The sequence below is a fragment of the Propithecus coquereli genome, unplaced genomic scaffold, assembly GCF_000956105.1.
Source record: "Propithecus coquereli isolate 6110/MARCELLA unplaced genomic scaffold, Pcoq_1.0 Scaffold87, whole genome shotgun sequence".
In the NCBI taxonomy this organism is placed as follows: Eukaryota; Metazoa; Chordata; class Mammalia; order Primates; family Indriidae; genus Propithecus; species Propithecus coquereli.
In genome coordinates, this window is record NW_012154951.1 from 4457800 (window position 1) to 4468712 (window position 10913).

Here is a 10913-nt window from a genome sequence, read left to right on the forward strand (position 1 = left end):
CTAAAAGTTTAGTTAGGGATCTTGAGAAGAGAGAGAGAGAAATGTTTGAAGTGGTCGCTGTGGGGAGAACAACTACAGTTGTGAACCTCTCTCTTCACCTCGATTTTTCTACTTTATGTTAGGCCCTGAACTAAGTGTTTTACGTACCTTATCTCATCTAACCTTCACAGCAACTTTAAGGTAATTATCAGTAACCACCTTTTACAGATGAAAAATAGTAAACTTGCCTAAGCTCACATAAGTAAGTGGCAGTGCCCTGTCTGGCCCACAAACTCGAGTGTCTGCCAGAGTGTGAAAGGACAGATAGTCGGGGGTCGGGAGGGCTGGACTGAGCCTTGGTGAGCTCGAAACTGTCACACAGCGAACTTCACAGAAAAATGAGAAGCCCCTACCAAACCAGCATACATCCTCAAAGGCAGAATTTTTTAATGCCAAAAGCTAAATTCTTAATGACAAAATAGACTTTCTTGTAAAGTCTGTTGTATTGGATAAAAGATTAGAGTTGTTCTCTTCATACTAGACAACAGGCCAAGCGCTGTGGCTCATGCCTGTAATCCCAGTGCTCTGGGAGGCTGAGGCAGGAGGATTGCTTGAAGCCAGGAGTTCAAGACCACCCTTGAGGAACACAGCAAGACCCCCGTCTCTACAAAAATAAAATAAAATAAAATTACCCAGGCCCGGTGGCAAGTGCCTGTAGTCCCAGCTCCTTGGGAAGCTGAGGGGGAAGGATCATTTGCGCCCAGGAGTTTGGGGTTGCAGTGAGCCCTGATGATGCACTCCAGCCTGGGCGACAGTGAGAAGACCCTGTCTCAAAAGAAAAAAAAGAATTTTTTATTAAATACTTTGGTTTAACTCGCATCTTGACATTAGCTTGTTCATTTATTGGTTAAAGAATCTTAATAAATATTGACTCATTTGAGTAAAGTTTCTTTTTGCTTTAATTTTTTAAAAATTTTCTAGGTAGATTATGATAATCATGCACTTTATAAACATGGAAAGACAGGTCGAAAACAGTCTCCTGTGCGTATTTTCACTAACGTTCCACGCGACAAAATAATCCTTCCTACCGAAGAAGGATACAGGTAAGATCACAGTGGGATTTTGAAGTACACGAGTAATTGAAAATAAAGTTACGTAAATCTAGCACATGCTTTCAATATTGAATCATGTAGTTCTTCTGTTACTTTTAAATTAGGTCCATAATTTCATATTGAATTGAATTCAGGTTACACCCAGTTTTTGTAATGGGTGTCCTTGTAAACTTTACTCTGAATCTCAATAAATATATGCAGCTGATTTTCCTGTTTCTTTACTCTTTAGATTGTGCCCTCTTTGTCAACGATATGTTTCTCTAGACAATCAGCACTGTGAGCACTGTAATTCTTGCACATCCAAGGTAGAGTTTTCTTATAGAATGTGCTTTTACTATTTTTATTTTAGTATACTAATGGTGTATTAGTTTTAGTTTACTAGTTTCATTACTTTTTAAATATTATTTTGTTAATATTACCATTTGTATTAATATATTATCATTTGTTAATTAAACTTTAATAACTTATTTTAAATTATAGAATACAACAGGCTTTTAAAAATATTCCGTTGTCTTCTTCATCACCAACAATTATTTGAATTCATTTTCATATGGTACTGTATGACTGCTAAAATTATGATGTTTCAAATAAGGCACTGAACTATTACATTTATCACCATTCTGATGAAATAATGATTAATATGCACTGTGCACTCTTAATGTGCCAAGCCCTTTCCTAAGAGCTGTACGTGGATTAACTCATTTAATCTTCACAACAGCCTTAGTAGGTAGGCACAGTTACTCCCCACTTTTTTACAAATGAGGAAGGACTACAAGGGACATACATCCTATTTGTTTATTTAGCTATTATTTTTTCTTTCTTTTTTTTTTTTTCTTGAGACAAAGTCTCACTGTGTTGCCCGGGCTAGAGTGCCGTGGCGTCATCCTAGCTCACAGCAACCTCAAACTCCTGGGCTCAAGCGATCCTCCTGCCTCAGCCTCCCGAGTAGCTGGGACTACAGGCATGCGCCACCATGCCCGGCTAATTTTTTCTATATATTTTTAGTTGTCCGATTAATTTCTTTCTATTTTTAGTAGAGACGGGGTCTCGCTCTTGCTCAGGCTGGTCTCGAACTCCTGAGCTCAAACAATCCGCCCGCCTCGGCCTCCCAGAGAGCTAGGATTACAGGCGTGAGCCACCGCGCCCGGCCTATTTAGCCATTATTTTTTCAATGACGTTATTTTTCAACAGTTTTAGGTTTACAGCAAAATAGAGCAGAAGGTACAAAGATTTCCTGTATACCCTCCCCCCACGTGCAGACTCCCCTACTATCAACACCTCCCACCAGAGTGATTCATTTTTTGCAACTGGTGAACCTACTCAGTACATCATTAATACCCAGAGTCCAGAGTTTGCATTAGGGCTCACTCTTGGTGTTGTACATTCTGTGGGTTTGCACAAACATATAATGACATATATCCACTATTATAGTATTATACAGAATGGTTTCACTGTTTTCACCAAAAATCTTCTGTGCTCTGCCTATTCATCCTTCTTTCTCCCCCAACCTCTGGCAACCACTGATCTTTTGACTGTTTCCACAGTTTTGCTTTTTCCAGAATGTCATATAGTTGGAATCATATAGTATGTAGCCTTTCATTGGCTTCTTTTACTTATTAATAGACACTCAAGCTTTCTCCATGTCTTTTCATGGCTAGATAGCTCATTTTTTGTTAGTGATGAATAATATTCTTCTGTCAGGATGTACCAACAGTTTGTTTACCCATTCACCTACTTAAGTACAGCTTGGTTGCTTCCAAGTTTTTGGCAATTATGAATAAACCTCTTAGTTTTTTAGGAAGGTAGGATGACCCTTAAGTTGCTTTGTGTGTTTTAATTAAATGTGGTCAGAAAGAGCACATGTAAAGTTTACTTTGGCTTTTAAGCACAAATTACTCTCCAAAGAAAAGGCTGCATTCGTGTAAATATTAGAAAGTACATTTTTCTTAATTATATAATTTTATTACTGGTTATATTTGTTTTTAACTATGGTAACACATCTGATTATTTATATGTATTTTCAGTTAGTTTAGAAATGATCAGTATTCTTCATTTAAAAAAGACTATGTCCAGATTGTATAGTTTAAAACTGAGGAAAACAAAACTTTTTTAGAAATGCACACAGAGGTAGTAAAAATAAAGAAGAGCAAGGAAATGACCGCCACAAAACCAGAATAGGTGTTACTCAGTGGAGAAGGGAGGAATGCTGTGATTCGGAAGGGGCAGGTGGGGGGGTTTTAGGGGGCTGGTCTATTTCTTGACCTGATGCGTTTCATCGTTGTTTGCTTTATAATACTCATTAAGTTGGACATATGTGTTCTTTGTACTTTTTTAGATATGTTTTATTTCATAGTTTTAAAATTAATCAAACAGTAACCTGTAATCTATCCTTCTAAAGTTCTCAAATATGAATTTCATTAAGGATTATACAGTACAAACACATACAATTATGAATCATTAATTCTCTTGAAATTTTCATTTGAGTCTTTTTTTTGTGTAGATTGAGTTGCTTGAACTAGAGTGGATTTTCAAGATCATTTAGATAAATCTCCTAGTTTTACAGTTAAGGAAATTGATGCCCATCAAGGAGTCATTTGAGTTGAGTGGAGAAATGCATAAATTAAAATCAAAGTATTTAATTGTCAAGCTCAGAAAAGGGAGAAATAAGGAATGAATAATTTACACAGATTTTAATAAGACATTTTAATTTTTAATTGTGGAACTTGATTTTTAATAACAAATTAAATACAGTTTAAAAATTGTTTTTGTAGGATGGCAGGAAATGGCGCCATTGCTTTCTCTGCAAAAAATGTGTAAAGCCTTGTAAGTATTGAGACTCAGTGTTTGAAATCCTATGAAAACAATTTAGAGTTCTTCTCCATCTAAATAGGATTTTTATTTAATTGTATTTATAAAGGAAAAAATAATTTAGAAAACTGCAGTAATTTATTTGCTTTTTAATTTTAGTTAGCAACATATATGTTCTGTCCTGCATAGGGAGTGATGACTGCTAACCTGTTTCAGCGTGGCATGTGGTTTGACTTATCTTAATAAGGCTTTGTGTCGCTCAGCCAGCCTCCATTGTAAAAATAGCTGTCAGCTTGGGACTCATTGGAGAAGGGCTGAATTTGTTGCCGTGTAACAGAAAGACGTTAGCTAGTTTATGCAGGGTTCCAACCTCTTCACCTTGGTCTCATTAGCCAAATTAAAACTAATTATGCGAACCAGCCACAACATTTCAAATAAACACTGTTCATGTATCCTACCTTAAAAGTTAATAAAATGAAAAATTATACAAAATGAACTTCTTTTAAAGCCTAATTTTTATTTTACAGCCTGGATCCACTGTGGCATTTGCAATCATTGTGCTCTTCCAGGTCACTCTTGCGAGGGCCCTAAAGATGGCTGTTTTATTTGTGGTGAATTGGATCACAAACGCAGTACTTGTCCTAACATCGCTCCATCTAAAAGAGCTAACAAGTTAGTTGAATTCTTTTCTTTACTGGAAAAAAATTTTCCACGTGTGCTTTTTGTACAGTGCAGTCCACAAAATGTGCAGCATTCAGGGCATTCAGAAGCACTAAACGGATTGTTACTTTGACTATTTTGTACTGTTTGCATAGATGGGGGAAGGAGGATAGGCAGGCTAGTCAAAGAACTTACTTTCAAGGAACTTACAGTTTCACAGGTGAGACATGAAAATGATCAAAATATGAGTTAGAAAGGGATTAGCTAGCTTTATATCTCCTGTGGTTCGTGTGGAATTATAATTTGTGGGATGAGAGTTCAGGCTTTATTGAAGGACATAATATTTGAGTCAGGCTTCGAGGGACGGCTCGGATGTGGGAAAGGCTGGAGGAGCCATTTCCCATAAATGTAGTGAGTACTTCCACGGCAGACAAATTGTACAGTGAAGTTATTTCTTTAAATTGTATCAGACTTCTAGAAGAATATTTAGACATGCTTAATAGTTAAATATTTAAAATTTTTATTAGTATTTTTTTCTGTGATTATTTTCACTTCTCCCACCAATATTTGGTACCGATTATAGCTCAGAGTTATACCAATGACAATAGTATATTTAGAGAAACCATTGCTCTTTCAACTGGGCTAATTTTTTTTTTTTTTTTTTTGAGACAGAGTCTCACTCTGTTGTCTGGGCTAGAGTGTCCTGGCGTCATCCTAGCTCACAGCAACCTCAAACTCCTGGGCTAAAGCGATCCTACTGCCTCAGCCTTCCGAATAGCTGGGACTACAGGCATGCGCCACCATGCCTGGCTAATTTTTTCTATATATTTTTAGTTGTCCAATTAATTTTCTTCTAATTTTAGTAGAGGCGGCGTCTCGCTCTTGCTCAGGCTGGTCTCGAACTCCTGAGCTCAGAACGATCCGCCCGCCTCGGCCTCCCAGAGTGCTAGGATTACAGGCGTGAGCCACCGCGCCCGGCCTCAACTGGGCTAATTTGATGAGTATACTTCTTTTTTTTTAACTGAAAGGGATGCTAAAGATTAAGTCCTCTTGTTTTATTGATAAGAAAACCTTACCTCATGTCACACAGTTATTAATTGCAGATTGCCAGATAGTGAAATTTAACATTACATAAAAATTGAGATTAGTATAAAAATTGGGGGCTATCATATGACTTGTGATGAAAAAATATTGATTAGTGTTAAAAGTATCTGATGGCTTAGTAACTATTTATGATTATACTGAATTCTTTTCCATTTATTTATTTATTTTTGGTCAGTGAAAATTGTTTTCCCATTTGAATTCCACTTGAATTCTTCCCACTGTTTAAACTACTTCTTTCATAAATTTACTCTACTTTAAATAATTATTTCCACTAAGTAATCCAGGATAGAAATGATTAATTTTTAAAAATTAATCAAAGAGGCTTATTGAAGAATCTTATAAAATATTTTTCCTTAGAAACCTTCAACAGTGGAATACCTTATAAACTTATTGGTCTGGGATTGTTGCACTATTTACAGTGTAGTTCTGGATAGAAACTGGAGTTAGGCTGGGTGCGGTGGCTCACGCTTGTAATCCTAACACTCTGGGAGGCCGAGGCGGGTGGATCGCTCAAGGGTTAGGAGTTCAAGACCAGCCTGAGCAAGAGCGACACCCCCATCTCTACTAAAAATAGAAAGAAATTATCTGGACAACTAAAAATATATATATAGAAAAAATTAGCCGGGCATGGTGGCGCATGCCTGTGGTCCCAGCTACTTGGGAGGCTGAGGCAAGAGGATCGCTTGAGCCCAGGAGTTTGAGGTTGCTGTAAGCTAGGCTGATGCCAGGGCACTCTAGCCAGGGCAACAGAGCCAAGACTCTGTCTCAAAAAAAAAAAAAAAAGAAAGAAAGAAACTGGAGTTAGTAACATGCTCAGCCTTTAATTCTGTGAACTTATGACACATGGAAACTGAATTTGCATTTTGATAATACATTGTAGGCTCTTCATTGCTTCCTAAATAGCCCCAGCTAGTCTCTTTGGTAGGAATATATTATTTTCATTGGGGAAAATCATTCTAGTATCTTTCAGTATTAGATTTTGTCAAGTTTAATTCCGAGAGCAAATCCCTTGAGATAACGGATGCCTGCTAATTCTAAATAGTATTACTTTCTTCTCTCAAAGAAGACTCCTAAATTCCTGTTAAGAGTTTTTGCATTCAAAAAAAATTGTATAATGAAATTGACAAGGCAAAATTATTTTTTCTTTACAATAGTAAAAAATCATTTGAATAGCCTTTTAAACATATATGGCATAAAAGGTCTTTCCATCTTGCACTTTTTACAGCTGTCTTCCATTAATTTGTTTTTCCTTAGTGTTAATTTTTCTTTAGTTGTGAACTGGAAGGATGCTAGCTCCCTCTTGTGGTAAAAGCTCATTTTATCATTACATAAATATCTAATTTAGAGGACAAATACTAGGTCAATTTAATTTTAAGGCAAAATAAAACAATTAATTGACTTATACTCAATCAGTTCATCACTGTTCAAAGACTGTCTCTGGAAAGTTTTATATATTCATATTACAAATGAATATTTTCAGTGTTTTTTTTTTTTTTTAACTGTATCCCCTAGTGAAATCTGGTTCATTTTTAGTCCCCTTATGAGTAGATGAGCCAAAGAGAAATTTAAATTTTGTATACAGGCACACATGGCTTCATTGACTTTGCCATTAGAAATTATATTATACTTCATTAAATTTGCTAAATCGTCACTTATCCAGAAATTATCCTACTTCTAAAAACTGGCTGGGGGAAAGAGATTTATTATAACATGCATGAATTGGTATAAAGATGACTGTTTTATTTTGAACTGGTAGGGTATCCTAGTCCATAGTGCAAAATCTAAATATAGAAAAATGTCAAGTTGTCAAGCAAAATTCCACTTGATGGAACTACTAATAATAGCTAATATTTATTAAGTGATTACTATATGGTTAGCATTTTACATATCTGAATAGTTTATAATACAGTACGTAGTATCCAGGTGATTAAGAACACTCAATCTGGATTCAGGCTGCTTCTGTCACTTCACGGGATGATCGTAGATTTCATAGCCTTAATTTCTTCACCTATAAAAAGTTGGGAGGAAGGGTGACATTTGTCTTGTCTGTCTGTCTCCCAACTCTTTGAAGTCAAAGATTATACCCATTCATTTTTGTATTCCCAACATGAAATATATATATGGAGTATACAAAAAAATAAGGCATGAGTTTGACCCATTAGGGGTTTATATACTATTTATGAAGCTCTTTCCCCAGGTTTTGTCCTAGGAAAAAGCTTTCCTGGGAAAAAGCTTATTGTGGCTTATGAGAGGTGATTCTAACGATTGATACTGCTGGGTAGCCAGGGGAAGTTTCCAGATTTACCAGTGCTGTTAGCCCCAGCCTGTTCCTTGTTCTTGATATAAATGGCATGATTCTGCTAGCTTGGAGAAAGTGAATGGATGGACCGGTAATATTTCTCAGCCACAGGTTGCTTATAACTTAGTTCAGAGAATACCAGAAATAAAGGATCTGTTTTGTCTGGTGTGGTTTAGTATTTTTAGAGGGTGAATTCCAGCTTGTTCATTCTGAAGCTAGTCTTCAAGAAGATGTGGACCACAAAATGTGTCAGGACTTTTAGATCTACTGAGGAAAGGAAAATCTATAGGCGCTAAAAAATGTATTATCAGTATTATTATCAAGTATTATCAGTTTTTTCCGTTGTGCTGTTTCATTTTTCTTCCTCTCCTAGCTGCCAAATGTATTGGTCCCTCTCCTAAAAAATGTAATCTGGGGATCTTGAGATTGAACTGCTGAGTTGAGCAGTACAGATATACCAAAAAAACAAAACAAAAAATGAAATAAACTCACTGGCTATGCTATTTACCTCTGTGGTGTGTTCGTCCCAAATAGCTTGTTCTAAATCCATAGTAACCATCTAGAAAGGAAATTTTTTTTCTTACACATTTTGCTTGGTCAGGCCTCTGACTATTTCCTGGTTGTTATGGTTAGGATACTGAGGATTTATGCTTGTGACACAGTAAATTCTTTCCCTTCTATTTTCATATTTGGTTAGCTAGTTAATTAAACTTCAACATAATTACATAATTCACTGTGCTCATTCTATAAAATAATTTAGCACCTTGTTTTTCAGAGCTGTCAGAAAGCAGAAGCAAAGAAAAAGTAATAAGATGAAAATGGAGACCACTAAAGGACAATCCATGAATCATACATCTGTTACAAGGAAAAAGAAAAGGAGAGAAAGAGCCCATCAATATCTTTGCTCTTAAATGTCCAGTGACTTGAGAATAAGAAAGATTTATAGCCCAACCTTTGATGCCATTTTCTGGAAGTGCCACACTGGACTTAAATTCAGCCGCTTTCAGAGGTGTGCAGCTTTTTAAGCTAGATAATAGGGGGGTGGCATTCGCTGGTTCATTCGCTGCCTCTCTGAAGACCTGGGGAGTTGTTCCATCCTCGCTGGTTTACTGGCTTCCTCAGCATGCTTTTTTCCTCTCTTTAAGGCTTTCCCAATCATATTATTTTAGCCTCGTTTATCTGAAAAATGGGCATACAGCATTCTTTTGCAGAAGAAAATGAATGTGAAAACCTGAGAAATTTTGTTTACATTAAACATAAAAGTATGTTAACATAGATATGAAGATATTTTATGTTAAATATTTAACAGTGATTTAAACCCCAGTTGAAAAGTACGATGTATAATTATTTTTTGACTGAATCTAAAGATGATGGAAAGAATTTTTACAAAGGCACTGTAAAGATATAAACATTATAATTATAGTTACATTATTATTAAATATTTATTTTCCAAGTACTGTTTTGTAGTTGTCCTTTGATGGTATAGAGTCACTTCAGCGTTTGTTGAATGAATGAAACATTTAGAATTTCGATGTGCTCTGTCATTTCAATGTCTTTTAACCTGTGCAGTAAGTTTCTCTCTTTGTAAACGTAGTTAGTAACAGAAGGCAGGATAGTCTGGTGATTAAACCTCTCATTCCCATCCTGACTCACACTTCCTGGCTGTATGGCCTTGGCCAGGTCACTCATTCGCTAAAAGCCCCAGTTTCTTCATTATTACAATGGGGAGAATAATAATTTTGCCTCGGGTTTGTTTTCATGATTAAATTAAATGAGGCTCATGTGCCTGGCTCTTAGTTACCCTCTGTCATGGGAGAGTTATGTTAACAAATGAAGCTTGCTGTTAGGCCTAATGGTAATCATCTGATGGTCAAATAGCATAGCACTGAAGGGAGTAGTTTGAACTCCCAGAACAGTTCATCTCCCCATTTCTCTGCTAGATATCTCACATTATCTTCTTAAGACTGAATCATTTTGGATGATGTACATTTGCATAATAACTTTTCTCTTGTTCCCAAACAACTGCTATAAAGCGGATTTGGAGGCATCTCTGCTTGTGGTTAGCTAGAGACCTGTGAGTAAAGATAGAGGAACTCCACCCCATCCGGTATTTAAATTCCAGGTTAGTTAGGACTGTTCGATGCATGATGTGGAATATTCAGGTATGGCCCAGATCAGAGTGGTAATGGTGTACAGCAGATGATATCACAGGATGAATTAAGTTCCTGGACTTCATAAACATCAGAAAGCTCTTGTTCCCTTTGTTACACAGCTTGCTGTGATAGGAGGGGCAGATTTGGAGGTAACTGGTAAGATTTGAACTTTGTAAAATCATTGTGACAGTTTTCCTGTCTGATTCAAGCATGGATAGGAAGATTGCCTGACTTTTACGGTGTTCACCATACTATGGTAAAATCTATTGAAATCTCTGACACTCAGATACCTGGGGGACCATGACTACTGAAGCATTGGGTTCTGATAGTCAACTGTTACTACCTTATTTCCTTAATTTTATGATACCATCAATTATAAAATACACCATTTGTTTTATCATAACTTTTCAGGGGGAAAAGTGAATAATACTTCATTAATTGTATATAGTAATTTTTAGATTACCTGATTTCAGAAATATTGAAATGCAAAAAAGTAAATCTTACTTATAATCAGGAATAATGCACTTTAAAACTTCACTACTTAGAAAGTTAAAAATAGGAAATTTGGTGATTTTGTACTTATATTCACTTAGTACTAATTTTAATGACTTAATCTCTTCTTTTTTTCAGAGAATAAACTAATGAGTAGGATATAAACACATGTCTCAGGTAGAATGTGAAGGGAGATGGGAATGAATTGTTCTTATTAGATATCTGCATATCTGAACATTAAGATTCCTACTCAAAACATCAATAGAAGAAAATTTCTGAAATTTGACAGATAAAACTTTCTAAGTT

At 36.0% G+C, this 10913-nt stretch overlaps 1 protein-coding gene across 1 annotated transcript in view; it reads left to right on the forward strand.

The window, feature by feature from the left end:
• ZCCHC4 (zinc finger, CCHC domain containing 4) overlaps window positions 1–9112 on the forward strand; it is a 47337-nt gene extending 38225 nt beyond the window's left edge. The window contains exons 9-13 of the mRNA XM_012664195.1: window positions 961–1082; window positions 1321–1396; window positions 3863–3914; window positions 4427–4571; window positions 8738–9112. Coding sequence (XP_012519649.1) covers window positions 961–1082; window positions 1321–1396; window positions 3863–3914; window positions 4427–4571; window positions 8738–8873 — 531 coding nt within the window. The 3' untranslated portion in view covers window positions 8874–9112. The remainder of the gene's footprint in view (window positions 1–960; window positions 1083–1320; window positions 1397–3862; window positions 3915–4426; window positions 4572–8737) is intronic.
• The last annotated feature ends 1801 nt before the right edge of the window (window positions 9113–10913 follow it).